The sequence below is a fragment of the Fukomys damarensis genome, unplaced genomic scaffold (assembly GCF_012274545.1).
Source record: "Fukomys damarensis isolate Sample0158 unplaced genomic scaffold, DMR_v1.0_HiC HiC_scaffold_11, whole genome shotgun sequence".
Classification (NCBI taxonomy): Eukaryota; Metazoa; Chordata; class Mammalia; order Rodentia; family Bathyergidae; genus Fukomys; species Fukomys damarensis.
The window spans coordinates 45413525-45435132 of NW_022900923.1; the positions used below are offsets into that span (position 1 = coordinate 45413525).

Here is a 21608-nt window from a genome sequence, read left to right on the forward strand (position 1 = left end):
GCTGCCCCATAGGCAGCCAGAGCTCTAGCACAGTCCCCAGAGAACACTCCCCTCTTTCTGTTCTGACCTGGGGCAAGGTGGTAGGGAGCTGTCTTTGCTATTTTCCACTTGTTCAGCTTGCCCTTCTAGAAGGGGGTTCCCAAGTCCTCAGCATCCACCCTCCTGAGCTTGTATTCAGCATTGAGCCTTCATCTAGCCCTGGAAACTTCCTTGCCCCATTTAGAGCAGTCGGCCATCTCAGCCCAGGTCCTCAGCGTGCTGAGTCCTGGAGGTGGTCCATCCTCTTCCCCTCCCCAGCACGCTTCTGCAGTCCTGTGCCAGACACACCCAGCCCAGCCACAGAATAATTTCCGGATCACTTTAATTACAATATTTACACACACCATTTTTATTTAGGAAAAAAAAAAACCTCAATTTCTGGAAATTTCAATTTCCGACCGTCATTGAAACCAGGACCCCCACTCACCCCCCTGGGAAACCAAGGTGTGGGTCACTTTCAGAGGGGCAGCTTGTGGTCCCTGGGAGACGTCCTGGGGCTCCGACCACACGGGGCGCAGTGCAGTGAAGGGGTTCATAGTTGGGAAAGCAGACAGAGGCTACTGTGAGGCCACAGCTCCACAGGGAGGAAAGGGCGGGCCGCAAGGGTGCGAGGAGCAGCCGGACCCCAGCCTTTGTGCAAGAGGATGCCTCAAGAGCAGGGCCGGGAGGCTCGGCTCAAGGTCTTGTCCTATGAGCTGGTCCACGAGGACCCGAGGCCAGGACTGAGCAGTCTGCTTTGACCTGCAGACACCGCGCCAGGCTCCCCAGGATGGGGATGGGGCTGCCCAGGGCTCGGTGGGATGTGGACAGCATGTGGGGAGCTGGTGAGCAGCTCTGCAGTGTGCTGGAGGGACGGGGAAGTGGTTTAAGAAACAGGTTTCTGGCTATGTTGTTCAAGGGGAGCAGGCTCAAGGCATTACTTCAGTTTCCCTAAAGTAGAGAAAGAAAATAGAAGCAGGGACGGTAAAAGCGAGAGCCTCCTGGGAGGATGCCGTAGCACAGGAAGACCACCTTTCCCCTCGGGTTCTTGCAGCAACGAGGAGGGAAGGAGGCCAGGGTGCCCCACACGGAGGCCGCTGGGCCCATGCATCCATGGAAGCTCCTGTGGCCATGGCCTTTGCCCACCACACCTGAACCTACAGCAGACCAGAGCCTGGGCTTGGAGCTGAAGGTGGAGGGCTGGAGTAGACCTGCCTCGCTGCAAGGCGGGAGGCCCCCGGGGTGGCCATCTGGGGTGTGCGCAGTGGGAAAAGGTCGGACGTGGGGGCAGTCACTCTACCGTGGAGGCAGCTCGAAGTCAGAGGCAGGGGGCCGCTTTCTTGGACACCGCCCATCTTGCCCCACCCAGCCAAGTCACAATTCGGTATCAGCCACGTGTTGTCTCGCTGAATGGCCATTTCTGGAGGTGGCCTGGCCGGTCCCGTTCTCCTGAGCCCCTCGGTTCACACTGGCCTTGCCCTGAGCCTCAGAGGAGGCCCCAGGTCCTGAGCTATAGCCCTGGCCTCCACTGTTCTCCGTGTAATAAGGGTCTTCACCCTAGACAGTGTACAAATAAAGGAGCATTATCTGGTAAGCAGGGGTGTGAGGCACTGTGAGGGGAGGGACCAGAGTGGGCAGGGGTGCAGCTGTGTGTGCAGACTCCTTTCTTCCTGGAGAGTGGTCAGGGTTCCAGCTCCTAGAGGGGAAAGGACAGACGAGAGGCACCACACCGGATCAGCGCAGCTCAGCAGCCGCTCCCGTGAGAAAACCACAGTCCCATGGTGAAGCGACCTCCCCAGACCAGGTTAATGCCTGGAGGCCAAGAGCCAAATGCCAGCCTTGTCCCCCCTCACCTCTGTAATTTTCCTTCCCTGTGTCCTGTTCTCCTGAGCAGGTAGCGTACACTGGACCTTTAATAAGCTTGCAAATAAGCATGGCTGACTTAGCAGCTGGTTCTGGTCGTACCCAGCTAAACTATCCCAAGGAGCATTCTGAGCAGACGACACGAATTATCTGCTCAACAGTGAGTGGTGGGCAGACCCAGTCACCCCTGCCTGTTTGTTGTGTATCCATGCACACGTGGTCTGCGCCTATTCATCTCTCTACATCAAGGAATGCAAAGGCTTTTGCTGGTATTCCTCCCTGCCAAGACATCCACTGACACCCCCTGCTTCCCTTTGCCAGAACTAACCAGCCTTTCTCCTGCGGGGCTCCAACTGCGGCGGTTCATCAGGAAATAGCCAGTGGTGCCCAAGATGGCCAGCAGGATTCCTGAAGTGACCAGTGCAATCAGGGTTTTTCGGGAATAGTTCTGGTGGCTCCCAACATCTTGTTCCATGTAACTTTGGATCCCCAGCTTGAGAGGAAGACAGAATGGATGACCAGTCACTCGGGGGAAAGAGTTCTAGAAGAGGAGCCCAGCCCATTCTAGACCCCAGTGTGTAACTCAGTAATGAACAGACACAAGAGAACACTGACCCCAAGGATTTCTGGCCCAGAATTAAGATGCACATCTCTTAATTGAGCTGCACTGTAAAAGTTCTGGCTCAAACCCAGGAAGATGAAGACTGTCGTAAAAAGACAGACAGACAGGAAGGGAAGGACTAGGGAAGACCATCCCTTTCTCCCCTACTCCAGGAACACCTGTGAGAAATGCTCCCTGAGACCCACCGTCTTGGAGAACTCACCTTTTCCAGATCAAACTGGTGCTTTTTAAAAAGATCGAGTTTTCTGGAAAGTTCTAGAATTAGAAACACAGGTTGCTAAAGCTAAATGAGCTCCTCTTCTGTCCTCCCACACCGTTCTAGAAGCTACTCTCATGGTGAGGGGCTCCTCCCCGCAAACCCTTCCCTCGGTGCCCTCTGGAACTGAGATGTGGGGCCTCCTCCGGGGACTTCTCACCCCAGCCCCTTCTGCTCACAGTCCTATCATTCCCCAGGGCCCCACACAGGTGTGCCTGTACCTGTGCTGTTGGCCAAGACCAGCAGCAGACACTGTGGCTTCACCTCAGACTGGGCTAGGAGCAAGGAGCATGCACCAGCCCCAGCCTGGGTACCAGCCTCCTCCCCACACAGCATTTGGACCAGGTCCTCGCCTCTGTCTTTCTTAAAGTCCTCCTGGGAAGAGAGAAAAATGGAGTGCGGGGGACAGAATTACCATATGGACTCTCAGATACTTTTCACTAAAATCTCATTATTATCCCCTCCATAGAAAAGAGGCCCTTTTCTAAAATTCTAATGGAGGAAAAAAATACTACCAACTGTACATGTGAAAAATACAATAAAAAATTTTTTATTTTAATTTCCCAGTGATAAAAACATGTACCTATTGGTGCTGAAGACGTCAAAGAACAAATTTAGGAAACAATCTTTTTAGTCTTTTTTCCTTCTTTTTTCAGTAGTAGAAACTGAACCCAGCACCTTTCCACTAAGCTAAATCTCCTGTTCATTTTTATTTTGAGGCAGTGGCTGTTTTCCGAGCTGGGCTTGAAATTGCGATCTTCCCACTGGGTGGTGCAGGTGTGTGAACCCTACACACCCGGCTACATCCTCTGACTTGAGCAGTGCCCAGGCACCGATGTGTTCTGCAAACTGAACTTAAAAGAAACTGCCAACAGCAGAAAAAAATCGATAAGGCAACAGCAACGAAATCTTTAGTTCCAAGGTTTTAACAGCTTCCGGTGCTGGCAGAAGAGCCAAGGAGGCCAGCGCAGGCACCATGCACTCCACAGGGCTGCAGGGGGAGGCTGGCCAAGAGGCCCAGCTGGGCCCTTCAGTCCCTGCTCCCTACCCACCTTCTCCCCCAGCCTCTCCACAGGGGGGCCCTCCCCAGGCTGAGAGCAGGGGACAGAGGAGGAAATGCCTGAGGGCTCTGACAACCTCCCGGAGTGTGACTGGGCCTCCAGTTGGACTGGAGCCTGGGTGTTTTCCTACTCCTGCACCCGCCCTAGGCAGGAAAACCCAGGTTCCTTTGCTCCTGGGCAGGGCAGGGCCAAGATGGGCCCAGGGCCCCACCAAGGTCTGAGGGAAAATAACTGGCTGGGACAAGGTGGGAAGAGCACAGCTGGAGGATCCAGTCAGAGGCAGGGTCTGTGAGGCCTCACAGTCTCGAAGCCAGGCCGGTGGGCGGGGGAGATGAAGCTGAGGTGCCTGCGCTGCCTCTTAGCCAGGGCAAGTCCTGTCCTGGTGTGGAGCCCTCCCCAGGCCGCTCCCGGGCAGCCCCGCACCAGCTGCCTAAGCCAGACACCCTCCCACCACCAGGCCTCGGAGGGCAGCAGCTCTGGGCTTCACGGGATCTGTTCCTGGAGAGGCCAGGCCCCTAACAGATCCAAACTGGCCAGCACAAGGGCACCCGTGCCGCCTGTCCGGCCTGAGAAGCTAAGCTGTGCCTCGCTCGACAGGGTCAGCTGCTCTGACATTGCTCATGCCCTGAACCCGCGACACCGTGTGAAAACATGTGTGTGCACATGCATGTGCAGGGGCAGGGATGGGCGTGAGAAGATTTCCACACCATCAAATCCCTCACTTCCTGTGCATGGCAGTTAAAAATAAATGCTGTAGCTGGATGTGGTGGCGCACGCCTGTAATCCCAGCGCTCAGGAGGCTGGGGCTGAAGGATCGCTGTGAGTTCAACCACACACACACACACACACACACACACACACACACACACACACACACACCCCACCCCCCGCCTCAAAAGTAACAATAACAAAAATAAGTAAAATAAAAGTAAGTGTGGCTTATGAAGTCTGAGGCACTGCCCGAAGTGCTTTTCAGACCCTGCCTCCTTGGCCTCCCCGGACTCTGAGATGGGTGTTATTTTTCCTCTTTATTTTTCAGGCAGAGACAAAAAAGTATCAGGACACTATTTTTACATGTCCAGGTCACAAGAAAGGGACAACACCAAAGTGCTCTGGACACACGGAGGCTGAGGACAGGTCTGGTGTGGAGTTAGCAGAGCAGGGCTGGAGGAGTAGAGGCGACTGCAGGGTCCAAGCCCCGCAGCAGGGTGTGACTTGCAGCAGGCAGAAGATGTGTGCCTTCTCCCTGCTGTCCCCTCTCCGCCACTGACCAGCACAAAGCCACCTCCTCTGGGGCCAGCCCTGTCTTTGGCAAACTGTGCACCAGCCCTTCCTTGCTCTGCCATCTACCTGAATCTCTGCAAGTCCTGCAGTGGGCCTGAGATCTGGCTGCTCCCCTGGCTCAGTGGGTTGTGGTGACTACAGAGAAACTGCATGAAAAGACAGCGTCCGCTGTGTTTAGAACCTGGACAGCTATTACTATTATTAATAACAGCAATACTTTCCCGGTTAGACTATATCATCTAGAATTTCTTTTTTTAAATACTGGGGATTGAACCCGAGACCTTCAAACTGAGCTACAACCTCAGCCCTTTTTCATGCTTTATTTTACAAAAGCCAAGACCCTACATTGCCCAGGCTAGGCCCAAACTTGTGATCCTCCTGCCTCCGCCTCCTAGAGCGCTAGAATTACAGGTGTGTGCCACCATGCATGCTCTTTAGAATTGGTATTCTGGTCATATTCTGCAGCTCTGGGATTATTTCTCTCAGACATGGCTGAAAAGTGTGCTGGGAGGAAGGGTGTGCATCACATAACCTTGGACCCAAAGTGCCCTCATCATGGCACTGACAAACAAAAGCACTCAGGGAACTGTTGTCCAGCCCAACGCCTGGGCTGGCTGCTTCCACACAGGGTCCCTGTCCCTTGTCTGTCTCCTTGGACTAAACTCAAGGGAGTGACTGCGGCCAGCCTCCCACTCTGCAATCCGACGGCCTCAGTGAATTGTGTTGGGGCCAGAGAGGAGCAGGTGGATCCTGAACAAAGCACAGTGCTTCTCCGGATGCTGGGAATCAACATCCTCCCTCCTGGGATGCTGTGGGCAAACATCATGGGGAGTGGGCAGGAGGAAGCCACAGCTGCCCAGAGTTCTTGATGAGAATCAGATTTACAAGCCCCTAACTACATCAACTCACACATGCGGCTCTGCAAAAACAAGGGAACCAGCCAAGCTTTCTAGAACAGCATCCTCCAACTTTACAGGCTCCTGAGGGGTTGAAGATGCACACCAGGCACTGGGCGGGGGGCAAGGGGGCATTTTTCTTAATGACCTTTAATTTCTTGGTGCTGGGCTTCTAGGACCAAACCTCTATTAGCCACCCCTTCCCAAGTTTTGTCTACCTTGCCATGTGAGCCTGAGAATGTGTGTTAAAACCACAGTTTTACATTGGGACTGGATTAAGTGAGGGACCCGCTACAAGCCACACAGCACGAGAGCTGCTGACCAAGGGCATGGAGTCCCGGAGTCCTGGAGTCCCGGAGTCCCCACTCCCCGGCTCTTCCGCCAGGCACTGTCATCACATCTTCATCTGTGGCTGTGCTTTCTACTCTAGAGCTGACCTTTAGTGTCCAGTCGGGGCTCCGATGGAGTCATCGTGACAGAACAGGAATGAGAGCTAGTTGGATAGACGGAAACTGCATGCACCCAGATGTGGAAATAAAGGGAGTTAAAAACAAATTTTGTGGGTAGAGCATTTGAATTGACATTTCCCCAAAAGGATCCAAATGACCAACAGGCCCATGAAAAAAGAAAAAGATTCTCAATGTCACTAAACTTCAGGAAAATATAAACGGAAACCTCACTCAGATATCACTTCACATCCACAGAATGGCTACTCCCAAACCAAAACAAAAACCAGAATATAAAATTGTTGAGGAGGATTTGAAGAGAGTGGAGCCCTTTGGTATAGCTACTTGGAAAAACAGTTTGATAGCTCCTCAAAAATTCAAACACAGAGTGGTCACAGAGAGACCAGCAGTGCTCCTCAGGACACACACCCAAAACAACTGAAGTCAGGGTGTTGAAAAGATGTTTGCACACTCTCTGTCATAGCTGTACTATACTTTGCAAAGTGGCCAAAAAGTAGGAAAAAAAGTGTCTAACAATGCATGAAAGGATAAATAAGATATAGGCACAATAACCATACACAGAACAAATTATTTCCTATGCTGTAAATGACATACATACAGTGCTTTTTTTTTTTTGGTATGTAGGATTGAACTTGGGACCTTGCGCTTTCAAGGCAGGTGGTGGATCCACTGAGCCAAATCCCTGGCCCATGTCTTGAGAAAATTACACCAGGTGGAATAAACCCTCTGTAAAAAGACCAACACCAGGTGAGATTACTCACATGAGGGACTTAGAGGAACCAAGTTCACAGAGGTAGAAAGGAGAACAGTGGTTGTCAGGGCCCGAAGGGGTGGGAAGGTTTTCATGGGTAGAGACTTTCAGTTTTGGAAGATGCAGACCTCTGGAGATTGGATGCATGACAATATGAAAATGTGCTTAATGCTACAAACTGAACACTTTAAAATAGTTAAGGGGGTGTATCTCTTGTGATGTGTATTTTACCACAGTTAAGAAATATTTCGGTGAATTCCCCTGGAGATAGCATAAGAATAAAGTCATCTTACAGTTTAGAAACTATGTGGGGGACCACAACCACAAAAACTAAATTATGCAGACACTAGAGTAGAGAGGACTAAAATCAGACTTGGGGAGACACTGCTAATGAGGGTTCTGAGCAGGGCAAAGGATGCTCTAGGAGAGGCAACATGGCCTTCCCTTCCTTAGCTGACAACAGGTGAAGGGTGGGGAGCAAAGGGAGACATATTGGGATGTTGGTGTCTGCAACCTACATGTACAGAAGACAGGCCCGAGAAACTGTGACAGCTCTGTCCAGATGGCCCCAAAGCCTCACACAGTCATAGGTGAGGCTTTTCAGAGGTAGCACGATATAGAACGTGTGATGCTGGGATTAAGGATGTGATACTGGGGTTGATTCGTGGTGCAATGCTAGGATTAAGTATTTGAGTGCTAAAAGGCAGTTAGCCTAGATAAATATAAGAGACAAAAAGAGGGCTGCTACTGTCCTTGAATGTGGGACTGATGCTTGCTTCCTGATACAGCTGCTTGCTGCCTCATACCTTCTACCCACCATTAACTATTTCTCCTCTTCAATACCTCTCAGCTGTGCCACCCTGCCTGGGAGCCATCCAACTATGAACTGAAACCTCTATAAATCATGAGACAAAATAAACCTTTCCTTCTTTAACCTTGGGTGTCAGATAATGTCTCAGGAATGAAAAATGTAACTAAGATAGCAACCAGCATAGGAAGAGTGAAAATAGCAGTTCTTAGAATACACTGGTGCAAAATGAGGTTTTGGACAGCTGAGAACCAGCTATGTAGAGCACCAGGCTGGACTACATGCTGGTGGGCACCAAAATTACTTTCATAATCTTTCAGGTTCCTCATCAAGCTGTGGGTAGGGCCCAGGTACCCCTCGGGTAGAACCAGCACCTCAAGACCCTCTGACACCAGAAGTACAAATGTATGGAAAAATCAAGAGGCACAGTTTTCCTCACAGCCTTTGGGACAGTCATATTATCACTAAAAGACAGATTATCACACCAGCAGAGAGTAGTAGGACCCACAGACAGAAATCTGGGATACAAGTAGGAGCTAGGGCTAAAAATTCTGGACCCAGAACTTCTGGCTGAGGAAAACTTAACCTGGGAGGTGTTAGGAGGCACTTTGGTTTGGGAGAAGGAAGCCACAGGAAGAAAGGGAAGGGATGGGGCAGAAACACCAGGGGACATCAGCTACCCAGGTGCTGTGCAATAGCACTGGACAATGGAAGAGCCCTTCTCTTTCTAAACCCCACTTCCCAAATCTCAGAAAACCTGCAGAGACCTTCCCAGCTGCGGTACACAGTAAACTGGACAGCAAAAACCAGGGAGGAAGATTAGAAGAGAGAAAGAGGAGCTGACTGGAGCAGAAGCACTTGTCTTGCACAATGACCCAGGTAAAGGCGAACTTGGAACAGTAACAGACACCTGGAGTGCAGCACACTTCACCAAGAACTGGCAGTCCAGCACCGACAGATTGTGCAACACTCAGGAAGGTAAATGTTCCAGGTGATAGTGGGGGAGATGTCTTATTCCTTAGTTAAAATAAACACAGATTTGGAAATCTTTCCTAATGAGTAGGGTCCAAAACTCAGCATCAGAAAGACACAGGTTGTTGTTTCTACATTGTATATTCACTGTATTTCACTGTTTTGAGTTATTCTATTCTGCAAACCTTTATTGTTGTTTTTGAATGACTGTTTTGTTGTTCAGCAACTTTGTCTGTTGAACGATTTTGTTGTTTTTAAATGCCTCTAAGCAAATCCTTCCTTTAGGTATAATTTTACAAGATTCAACAGTCAGAGAGATCCAATTAATAGTCACAGGTGAGACAGCAGTAGTCAAAATGGCCCAGATAAGTGACTTAAGCCCTCTCCAGACTACAGCCTTTCCAATTATGCATGTCCACATGCTTTCCTTGAGTGGTTTGTAAGCAAGTGTTCTTTTCTATAAGTAGCACTCTTCTCTGTACCCTATTCTCCTCTAGAGCCTTGTTACTTCAGGAACTTGGAATGGAGGCAGAGCAGGGAGGCCTGCTTTCTCCATCAGAGTAACACCCCATCCTCAGGGTCACCAATGCAATAAGACATGAAACTGAAATGTGAGGCAGTAGCACTGGGAGGAGAAAAACAAAGCACTGTGGTGGGAGATACCCACTGTGGGAGTTTACCTCAAACACTGAAGACAGCCAACTAAGAGCTCCCAGGATTGATAAGCAAGTTTAAGAAAATGGACAAATCCTAGATAATTATTCAAAACTCCCTAACTTTCTAACATCCCGGCAACAATAAATTAGAGTATACAGTAGGATATCTGTGCTATAAATAACCTTTGTAAGTCCTTCAAACTTGAGCCAGGTGTGGTGATACATGCCTGTAATCCCAGCACTCTGGGAGGCTGAGACAGGGGAGTCAAAAATTTATTGGCAAGGGCCTGTTGCAAAAAAAGGGGAGGGGTGAAGCCTGGAGATATAACTCAGTGAAAAGGCCCTGGGTTCAATTTCCAGTACAAAAAAAAAAAAAAAAATTCCATCCAACTTAGAGGAAAAGGATCTGGGGATGTAACTCAGTGGTACAGCACTCACCCAGCATATAGGAGGCTCTGGGCTCCATCTCCAGTATTCCAAAAAGAAGAAACAAACCAACCTGAGACAATGTTTTCTCTTCTTGTTTTTTTAGCACCAGGGATCAAACTCAGGACCTTGCACACTTGCAAGGCAGACACTGTGCCGCTGAGCTAAAAAATCCCCAGCCCCACTTTCTTTTCTTTTCTTTTCTTTTCTTCTCTTTCTTTCTTTCTTTCCTTCTTTCTCTCTCTCTCTCTCTTTTTTTTTTAGACAGTGTCTCACTATATACTCCAGCTGGCCTTGAACTCATTACATAGCTCAGGCTGGCCTCCAATTCAAAGCAATCCTCCTGACTCAGCCTCCTAGAATGCTAGGATTATAGGCATGTACCACACCCACACACAAAAGAAGAGAGCTACAAAATGTCAAGAGATACAAAAGAACACTAGGAAAAATCCTGAAGGGTCTGAGAGCAATTCCATTTAAAAATTTCAGTGGCTTTTGGGGGGGTAGGGAATAGTGGTGGTGATCTTGACAGATATATCTACAAAGATTTTCTAAAAGAAGAGCTGAGAGATAGTTTGCTCCTTTTACAGTATAATGAGGAAAGATCTTTCTGACTGGAAATTTAAAAAGTACTGTCACGTAAAAGTTTTTTTTAAAAAAGAATGTAAAACAGACAAAAGTAGGGACAAGTCTCTGAAGAACATGTCCAGAACATATACAAACTAAACTGTAAAACTGTAAATCACCCTGGCATTACAACAAAATAATTCTCTGTAACACAGGAACTGACACTGCAGCAGACTGGTCTACATCCAGCCGGCATGGACACGCCTAACACCAAAGCAAATGTAAATGTGTCAACATCAAGAACCAGACAATTAAAACTGCATTTGTCTCTCGGCCCACCAGATGGGGCCACGATCTCCAGAGCCGAGTATGAGAATCAGCCAGATCCTGCCTGACCCCCAGGCTCCGTTGAATCACAGCCTCAGTCAGGTGGGAAGGTGGAGGGTGAGGGAGGGGACAGGGTCACTCACACAGCTGGCCGTCTTGTTGAGCTCCAGGCAGATGCTGTGAGTCAATTTCACTTCTTTAATTCCTGCACATTTGATTTCTCCCTGTATTAAAACAAAAACAAAGCAAATAAATACATGACCACCTTTGTTCTTCATTTCCCCCCACATCCTTTCCAGCTTGATTTCTGCAAGGTACTCTCTTTAAAAGTTTTAGGTAAAGGGGCATTTAAAAAGTGTTGGGGGGGCGGGGGATAAATCAGTGGTTCCGCTGCCTGCCTTGCACACACAAGTTCCCAAGTTCAATCACCAGTACCAGGAGAAAAAAGGGTTAGGGGACTAGAGGTCTTTCATACAAATTGAGCATGTATAATTCCCAAATCCAAAATCTGAAATGCTCCAAAAGCCAAAACTTTTTGAGTGTCAACACAATGCCATGAGTAGGGAAATTCCACACCATGAAACCTTATTTGTGTACAAAACTACTGCAAAGTACCGTACAAAGTTACCTCCAGGCTGAGTACGTTAAGGTGAACAATAAAACAACAGATAAATTTCATGTTTTGACTCAAGTCCCATCCCCAAGATAGATCATTATGCATCTGCAAATAGTTCACATTTTTAAGACTCCCCAACTCATTTCTGGTTCTGGAATTTGGGATCCGGGGTATCAGCCTGTCCTTCTTCTGCCGGGCACTGCCCTCACCCATAATCAAGCCTTTGGTTACCAGCCTGGGCTCGCAGGAGTGACTATTCGCAATCTCGGTAAACATCGGCTTGGATGACGCAGATGTGGGATGAGGAGGGTCTTCCTATTTGAGCTGCTTTCCCTCAACTCAATTACACGCTCTCAGGAAGGCCAAGTAGGCAGATAACGCAGTGCCCAGACAGACTCTAGATTCCTATGCCGGCTCTTTAAAAACAGAAACCAGACAGCCCCTCGTGAAGGTCCTTAAGCTCCACACCCTCAAGCTGCTGACAGCCACAACCTCAAGGCCAAGAAGGGCAGGGCAGGTTGAGCTCACCACCTCTGGCGTCCAGTTCTCACCACTGCCAATGACGTTCTCCTGCCCCTCATGCCTGGCACAGCCACCAGACTCCTCACTCGGAGGAAACACGCTGTGTCCTAAACGCCCCATTAAACGGATGGATTCCAAATTCCCAAAGGAAAACGATGTGGGATCAGAGCCACACCCACAGGTACAGAGGATCTGGAAGGCTGGATGACCTCCGAGACTCTCTTACTTTGTTTCCCAGAACTGCAACACCCAAGGCACCTGTGGTGACCAACTGGGACCTGCCTTGTCCTCTAGATCTCACCGTGGGGACCAGGACCCCTGGAACTTCTTGCTCAAAGGCTCGGTTCTCATACCCAGGACCTGTGTGGGCCTTTTCTCCAGCCCATCCTCCCAAAGCTCCCCCAAGAGCGAACTGGGGCACTGAGGTCTGTGTTCCCCAGACTCACCAGTGGCCACTAGACCCGGCCCTTTCCCTGGCTTTCGGCACTTCCCAGACGTGCGGAAAGCTCACGTTTCCATGCTGATCCCCACTGACCCCAATCTCCCTGGCTGGAGGAAGGAGGGGAGAGAGCCTGGCTGCACACGGAAGCAGCAAGGGCGCCCACCTGGATGGTGCCCGGGGCAGGAGGAGACGAGGACGTGGAGAGTCCGGTGGGCCAGGTCACCTCAGGGCTGGTGCTGGTGGGCGAGTAACCCGAGACGATGCCAGGGGCTGCACTGCTGGGCCCTGAGGTCACACTGGAAGTCCAAGTGTTTCCTGTGGTGGCCAGTACTGTGGTAGTGGACGACGCCCAGGTGTCCGGAGAGGTCTGCGACTGGACGGAAGAGTTTGCAGATTCAGGGACCAGCGTGGTTCCAGAGGTAGATGTGAAGTTGACCGTAGTCTCTGAAACACACGCACACAGACATACAAACACACGCGTGAACAGACCACCTCAGGTCACAGTGTGTGGACATCTGACCTGGGAGCGGAAGTTACTTCCTGTCCTAACCCAGACAGAGCTCCTTTCAAGCCAGCTGTTAGACTCACAGCTACAATTTAGAATTCACTCCAGACGCTGAGGTGAGCCAGCTGCTGCTTTACCCTGGAGAAGCCAAAGACAGGCCACCTTCCTTCTGACTAGAAGAGACCAGAATCCCCTCTGCAGATCTTTGTTTTATTACCACTGAGCTTGGTGTGAGAGGAGAGGTACAGGAAGAGCGTGCTGCCCAGGGTCAGCTGTCCAGGCACTGCCTGAGGGAGCTGTCACCACAGAAGACCTTGGGGTGCCCAGAGCACGATGCCCCACTCCTAAGCAGGACTAGAATGGCTCCCGCTGTGGAGGGGATCAGCCTGCAAACACCCCAAAGGCTTTACCCCCACTTCAGGACCAGAGGCACAAAGTCCCTGTACCTGAGACGGCTGTTGTCGCCCCCGTGCTGTCCCCAGAGACAGGGTAGGGGCTGGTGCTTCCGGGGACCACTGGTGCCAAGGTCTCCTGGTGTGAACCATTGGTAGGCGCAGGTGAGGACACGAGCAAGTTGGGTGCCTCTGCGGTATCAGTGGCTGGGCTGACATCTGTGAAGCCAGAGGCTGCAGGAAAACAGAGGAAAACTCAGAATGCAAACCTTAACGTTCCCTGGGCCCCAGGCTACAGAGCACTGTACCAACATCCTCCCGGATGGCGCACTCATTTTCTACTGCTAGGTTCTTCCTAAGCAAGTAAAAAAGCCAAAAATTACAGGCACACGAGTGCCTGGTACAGTTTGTTTTTTTTAATGGGGAAAAGTTAGAAGCAATAAAGAGAAATATAACAGGATAATGATACATGCACTTAATATACCATAATCATTACAATAATCATATACACAATCATCAGAAAAAAATTTATGGAAACTGTAGCAACATGCAAATATGAGGCAATGTTCATAATGTGCTCAGCAAAATACCAAAAGTATAAGCTTACATTTTCACAAATTCGCAAAGATTGAAACTGTAAGGAAGGACATGTTTCTCTTCCCCTTTTGATGCCTCTCTTTTTTTGGTCACTTTCTGCCCAGTATGTTAACCCTTAGGAATGACCACACTCACTGCATCTTTAATCTCCTTAAAAACATCTCTCTTCCCCAGTCTTTTCCTTCCCAAACTGCCCCCATCCTTTCACTCATGACCCTCTAGCACACGCTGCTTCCTTTTTCTGGAGTACACTCCGCTGTAGCAAGCAAACCGAGTTGTTTTTGTTTGTCTTTAGACAAGGCCTTGCTACACAGTTCAGGCTGGGCTTGAACTCCCTATGTAGTCCAGGCCAGCCTCAGACTCATGGCCATCCTCCTGCCTCAGCCTCCTGAGTGCTAGGATTACAAGTGTGCGCCACCACAACCAACTTCTGAGATTCCTTTTAGGAAGCTTTGACCTAGGAATCCTGCTGAGGGAGTAGAGTAAGGCCCGGTTTCTCATCATTCATGGAGGGAAGATGGCACTGTTTCAGCTCTGCCAGTAGCCAATTATGTGATTTGACATCTATCTGTGTGCCTCAGTTCACTCATCTCTTAAGTAAGGGCCTTTTGTCTCCCTTACACAGATTGTTGTGAAATCAATGAGGTAACAAAGGCTAAATTACTAAGGCCGAATGTTCCCGGGTTAGTTGGTCTCAGAGCTTCATATGCCCCGGCCCCTCTCTTGCATACACCATCTTTAGGGTCAGAAGGAACACTTCCGCCTCCACCATGCACCTCAGGGGGCCCGGATCCTGTCCGCCTCCTGTGGTGACCAAATGGGACCTGCCTTGTCCTCTAGATCTCACCGTGGGGACCAGGAGCCCTGGCACTTTTTGCTCAAAGGCTCGGTTCTCATATCAAGACCTGTGTGGACTTTTTCTCCAGCCCATCCTCCCAAAGCTCCCTCAGGAGTGAACCGGGGCATTGAGGTCTGTGTTCCCCAGGCTCATTGGTGGCCAGGGGACAGCTGCTAGCAGGAAGCAGGGTTAGCACTTATTGTGCAGCTGGAATGTCCCGTGCACGTGTGCAAGGGACCTCGAAGTGTGAGACACAGCAGAGGCAGGAATGACAGAAGGGCAGATGGTGGGCCCAGGACTCAGGTGTTCAGATCAGCCACACGGAGCCCAGGTTCTAAGAGGGTCAGAGGCCCAAACTCAAACCTGGCCTCACAAGTGGCACGAAGGTAGAAGACAGCTTCATTTACGGTGAGTTGTCTGGACCCGCAACTGAGTATGTGGATGTACGGAATCCGCCTGTGCGCTCTGGCCTGTGAGTAGACCTGTCGCTCAGAGCCGACAGCTGTAGGACCATCTGCACGGAAAGGCCCCAGGACACCCTAAAGCTCGCCTCCTAATTCTCTCCACTGACATCAAGGTCCGAATTTTGTCCAGTTTTCCAGGTAAACAGCAATGTAGAATGAAACCTGGTTTCCCTCAGCATCTGAGACCAAGAAGGATTCCCCTAAAGGTAATGATGGGGCATCACGCTCCCACCCGCCTGCTGCCAGGAGACGGGCACCGATCGGAGCAATGCCCACATCACAACACACGTCAGGTGAGGAGGAGGACGACGAAGCCGAATTCCTAGAATGTCAGAGATGAAGAACCAAAGTCACCAGGCTGCCGGGCACAAAGGAGGGGCAGCAATCCTACCGGGCAAGAGGCAGTGGGCGCTGACGTTCACCTTAATCTCGAGTGGATACTGCAAAGCAGCCGGGCTGGGTCAGGGCTGCTGGGGACCTGGTGCCTGCCAACCACTGAGGAGGACAAGAGGGGGAGCACTCCCTGGACGGGGGTGGGGATCACTCAGGCCCCTGCTTTCTTTAGAGACCCACCTCCCAGGCTGACTCTAAGGTGCCAATTCATTACTAGGCAGGCGAGGTGACCTTAGTACCCTGGACTGAGGGTCCCGCTGTCACGCACCGCTCCTGACACCCCAGGATCCCCCTCTGCCTACACCCTCCGTCCTCTCCTCAGAGACATCAATCCCCAGGAATCCCATCTGGAGGTCAGGCCCTGCCCTCCTCGCCTCCAAAGGAAGGGGCTGCTGAGATGATGTCATGCTCTGAACCCCTCCCCCAAGGGCCTCCTTCACCCAGACAAACACTTCTGAACTCTTCCAGATGTGAAGAAAGACCTGCTGCTAGTGCTGAGGACGCAGTGCCCGTGCCAGAAGAATGAAGCAACTGTGGGCCCCGGCCAGCTGCCGACCTGCTGGGGACGGGCTCCCTGCTGCAGTGGCCTCCTCCCTCCCACAGGCCAGGCAGAGGACAGGGAACCAGGTTTTGTGGGCAGGGGAAAAGGAGACTCCATCCTCAGACTCACCGTTCGGAGCCAAGGGTGAGCAGAGGGGCTTCAGAGGCAGGGGAGGAATGGGACAAAGAGGACGGGCGGAAAGGCCAGGCGGAGGGACGGCGGAGAGGACTGGCACAGGGCGAGGGCCACCAGGCCAAGGCTCCAGTCTGCAGGCGCCTTCCACGGGGCTCAGGTGAACGCGAAGCTGTGGGAGGAACAGCATCCTGCCAGGCAGGACTGCTCACCTCTTCCTGCACATGCAGGGCCTGAGCCATCAACACCAGGCTCCCCATCTCTGAGCTCTGACCCCCAACTCTGAGGCGGTCAGGGAGAACCATGCACGCTGAAAGCGCAGGAGGGAACCTCCACGCCACCCTCTCGACAGCAGCGGGTCCACCCAGCCCCGCAAGGAACCAGGGTGACAGAGGCTGAAGGGAAGGCCGCACAGTCCATCCTCGGCTGTGACACCGAGACCCCGTGGACCAGACCTCAACTGTCCCCGCACAATCTCAGCCCTTAAACTTGAAGCAAGGGAGGAGGCCAAGATAGCAGGACGTCGGCCGACGCCTGCAGTAAAATTTGCACACCGACCGCTGCAGGTGCCTTTCAGAGGCACACAGTTCTGAGAGGCTCCGGATCTGATATCCTAGCTAAGGCTGAGACTTAGGAAGAGACAGATGATCAGAACCAACAATGAGAAGCAACGGCAGGAAATGAAGAAATGGAAATAAATGAAAAACAGGCAGACGTAAGTACCACATCCACGCTGGCCTGGGTCCTCACCGGAGTGGATGGATGTCCTCTCCCTACAAAGCACTAAGGAAGTACACACTCTTCATGCTACCTGAGTGTCAGGCAGTGCGTTCGGAGACGACTTCTACCTACACCTTGTAGGTCAAAGAAGGTCTGAAATCCTCAGACCCTGCAAGCTCTGTGTCCTAAATAGCTAATTCCAGGACTTAAAAGCCTGAGTTCCTGTGCACTTCGTCTTACTCTTGGCAGATGCCTAGTTCTCATCTATACTGCTGCTGTTTCCTGCTCTCGGCCAGCCAGGGGCCCGCTGCCCACCCATCCCAACGCTGGCAGCCGGCCAGAGAATGCTGTTGTTGATATTTGCTGTTGTTTGAGCAGGGAGACTGAACCAGCGCAGGGGCACTCTGGCACTGCGTTGCACTGCCAGTTGTTTCGTGTGCTTTGTAATAGGGCCTTCACACTTAGCCAACCCCCCATCCTTTTTTTATTTTAGGACAGGGCCTCACTAAGTCACTCAGTTGCCCCTGTTGGTCTGGAACTCAAGACCTTCCAGCCTCAGCCTCCTGAGAAGTTGTGACTGGTGTGCACCCCCACACCTGGCACACACCTGGGATCTCAGCACTCGGGAGGCTGAGGCAGCAGAATCTCCACAAGCTGGAGGCCAGCCTGGGCTACACAGTGCTCAGGCCAACTCCAATTACACAGCGAGACCCTGCCTCAAAAAACTAAACCAAAACCCAAACAAACAAGTGCTCCTCTTCCCGTTGTGGCCCTGGACAATGGTCGTGCCTCATCTCTGTAAACCTCTCCCTAGGTGGGATCAAAGCAGAGTCCAGCTCTCAGCTGTTCTAAGGAACCAAGGAGATTGCACAGTGGGCCTGCCGGAAACGGCTCAGAACCTCACGCCAGGCCCCTTCCTCTGCCTGCCGCAGAGGTGCGGACTTATCTAGAGCGTTCATCTGGCACCAGCACGCCAATGCCGTTTCCTCAGGACAACTCTAACGGGCCTGGGCAGGACGTGCATTCCGTGCCGGGACTGCTCTTCTACCCGTTTTCCATGAGGCCCTTGGCACAGTGCTAGGGAGCCAGGAGACGCAGCAGGCTGAACAGTACCACGCTGGCATGTTCCTAGGGATGCTGGCCCCGCTGTGACCCTGAGCTCAGGAGGAACTCTGTTACATTAGGGGCATCCACGAGAGATCACCGCATGAGAGGAGTTCTACAAAGTGACACCACGGAAGGCCTGGCGTGGTTTCATCAGGCCAGGCGCTAGGCAAACCACGGCTTATGGAAGGAAGAAATCTGGCACAGAGGGGATTTTGGAAGGGCCTGTGGGAAGTGTCACAAGACAAAGGAGAAAGAGCCTCAGAGACCCCACACGACCCCGAGACCTAAAACATTCACTGTCTGGTCATTTCCAGGAAAAGTCTGCTGACCCTTGATCTGGAAAAGAAGAACTTGGAGAGGGAGAATAAATTACTTTCTTCAAGACTCATCTCACTTAAACAGGATGTGTATTCGCCCCCATAGGCACCAGTGATGGACCCAGGATATGGCTCAGTCCCTTAAGAGCACAAAATCGAAGCCGACCCCAGTCCTCCCCCAGTGGCTGTTAGTGTAGCTATAATTCAAATAAATCCCTAAAGGAGTCTGTAGCCCAGTGGGGCCCCTAAGGTCTTTAGGAATTTTCACGAAGGGCCAGATTAACACTGTCACAACCCAAAGTGTAGCATTAGAGCAATTAGAAACTACAGTAAGGCTAATTCCCCTACAATACAAGGGAAACAAATATTATTTTTCAAAAAGGATGAGTTGCTTGGGGGGATTAGGTGACCTGCCCATATCCCCAAGCACCCCAGAAGGGGTCTTGTGCCTTTCAATCCCAGGTCTGCCACGAGTCTGAGTGCCCTTGGACTAGAAGGGGGGCTGAGATCGCCTGTCCCACCCCATCCCCACTCTGTACCCCAGGGAACCCAATGTCCGGAGGATTCGCAGGTTGCCTACTTTTCTCCCACTGGTCTCTTCCTCGAGCTCCTGTGCCTCTGACCCCTGGGTCCTGGCTCAAGGCCTCTCCGTCACACTTCCGTATTGCAAGCTACCAAGCACCCAGCCATGCCAGGCCAGTGTGTGCAGCCAGTTTTTACAGCAGGTTTGAGAGCACGGAGTAGGATTACAGGGCAGTGCCAAGGAGACAGCAGCATAACCTTGAAATGTCAGACACTGCCCCCTAAGGAGGCTGTGCCCTAAGGAATCTGAGCCAGGTCTGTCCCACCCTGCCCCCTTTGTTCCCTTACTGTGGCAGGCACCTCCTCCTGCTTCCTCCACCTCCCTCTGGGCTCCAGAGGGCCTCAGCCCTGTCTCCTGGGCCCACCCAAGCAAGAGGCCCCACTTTATCGTCCAGAGCAGCTTGACTTCCTGCGTGCCCTCGCACATCAGGGTTCGTCTGTCCGATTCTCACCCACAGACCCACTAACACATTTTCTTAAACAATGGAGCAAGCTACTCAGAGATGCCACTCCCCTGAGAACTATATGTTTTTTTCTTAAATTTTTTTCCCAAATCAGGAAGGAGCAGACTTCCCACTTAAGCCAGTAGGTCCTTTCCTTTGCATCTGAAGGGAAGTGATTCATTCCCTGCGGGGTGGGGGGGCTGTGTGCAGGCCTGGGGAAGACACCTCTTCCCCTATGCACTCTTCCAAGACACATCTTTGTTTTTAGAGCACAGAATCAGGGTCCTGGAGACTAAATATCGCAGAGAATGCATTTTCATTTCTTAGGTAAGGAGGGAAGCAAGCGTTCTCATTAGAGAACTCAAAGCCCCCAAAATATGGAAATTCTGCCCTGAAGACTGAGGATGTGTTCCAGAGGTTGGGTTTTTGGTCTCTTTTCCATATCTTTCCATTTTTAGTTCTCCACACTGCAGGGCACATGGACAGAGCAACAGAAGTCGGTGAGAGGTGGAAGCCCGGGTACCCCAGAGTCCCAGTGCACACCCAGCCCTGAACCAAGCCTCAAATGTGAGTCCAGCCCCTCTAGCTCAGGGCTGGCAGAGAACCAGACAGCAAGACCCCTGGAAGTGGACTTGTTCCTCCCTCTACTTGTTTGTACAGGGGTGGCTCAGCTCATGAATCTATGCGCTGCAGTGGGCCCTTCTCACCCCAGCTTTTGGAGACAAAAACTCGGAAAGGAAGGAGAGGTGGACAAGTGAATGAGGAGGCCCAGGAGGTGGAGCCACAGGCATAAGGGGAGCCAAGAGGAACGCCTGTAAAAGTTGTGCGGCTGGGCTGGTCTTCCAGGGGCCAGTGCCGGGGACCACTGAATTAGTCAGCGGTCCCCAAGGCGGCTCCTCCTCAGCACCGTGGCCATGTGGCAGGGAGTCAAGGGTGGAGTCACCTCCCCTCTGGAAAGTAGCTGATAAAATTCTTTCCCCTTTTCTTTTTGCCTCCTACATGGAGCCCCAGACAGGATATGGGTGTGAGGTCCACAAGCATGAAGGACCAAAGGGAGAGAAGCATGCAGGCCTGGGCACCGTCGGGGTGTGAGGACTCTGACCAAGAACCCACTAGTGACTGCCTGGCCTTCGTGTCTCTGCCCCTGCCGACATCTCAGGCTCAGAAAAGAGATCTCCCCAGAGCCAACTCCTCGGTGGGGTGGTGATAAAAATACACAGAACCCCTTTCTGCGCTGAATTTCCCAGCAAGAATAGCACCCACGTTTTGCACTGCCTGTTGATCATATGGCAACATAGTCACCCATTTCATGGGGACCCCCCCATGCACTTCGGGAGGAAAAGAACTCTTAGCATCAAAAAACAAAACAGACCTAAACAAAAGCCCTCAGGAGGGAGCTCTCCGGGAAGGCGCGAAGCTAGAACTGGCCCAAGTCATCTGGCAAGGCTGGGCACAGGACCCGCCTCCCACCTCCTCTCCAAAGCCCAGGCAGTGAAGTCCTCAGTGTCTCTGCCCAGTTTTGGAGAAGCCCCGCTCCCTCCACCCCCACCCCTGCCTGCCGAGGCAAGACTGCAGCCAGCCAGCTGAGGACACAAGGGAGGGTGGGCCCCGCTGGGCCAGGGCAAAGGACAGCCGCGCATGGGCTGGGCGTCTGAGGCTGCCCTCCCAACCCAGCCCTGCCGTGGGGGCACAGGCAGGCTTCGCCCTGTTCCAAAGAGCACGCCCTTCGCTGCCTCACAGGCCACCCGACCTCACTCAGCTCAAGGCACAGCCAGCTGTCTCCTACAGGGTGGACCCACAAGAAGACTTCAGCAGGAGCCTGGGGGCAGAGTCCACGGGTGGGTCCAGCCCACTGGCAGGCCCACCATAGTGGGTGGCCTTTAAGATACGGAGGCCAGACCCGGGAGCCCCAGAGGGCTAGAAGCCAGAGAGCAGCTCGCAAAGTTCCAAATCTCTGGGTGCTGAGAGATAGATGCTGCCTTCCGAGGAGACTATTTTTTTTTTTTTTTTTTTTTTTTTTTTG

General features: G+C 51.8%; 1 protein-coding gene across 1 annotated transcript in view; it reads right to left on the reverse strand.

Moving 5' to 3' along the window:
- Window positions 1–366: 366 nt before the first annotated feature.
- Window positions 367–21608, reverse strand: part of Cd34 (CD34 molecule) — a 22611-nt gene continuing 1369 nt past the window's right edge. Inside the window, exons 2-9 of the mRNA XM_010613225.3 lie at window positions 19141–19231; window positions 13506–13685; window positions 12718–12998; window positions 11118–11198; window positions 2981–3134; window positions 2706–2758; window positions 2210–2374; window positions 367–1575 (exon numbers count right to left, since the gene is read on the reverse strand). Coding sequence (XP_010611527.1) covers window positions 1393–1575; window positions 2210–2374; window positions 2706–2758; window positions 2981–3134; window positions 11118–11198; window positions 12718–12998; window positions 13506–13685; window positions 19141–19231 — 1188 coding nt within the window. The 3' untranslated portion in view covers window positions 367–1392. The remainder of the gene's footprint in view (window positions 1576–2209; window positions 2375–2705; window positions 2759–2980; window positions 3135–11117; window positions 11199–12717; window positions 12999–13505; window positions 13686–19140; window positions 19232–21608) is intronic.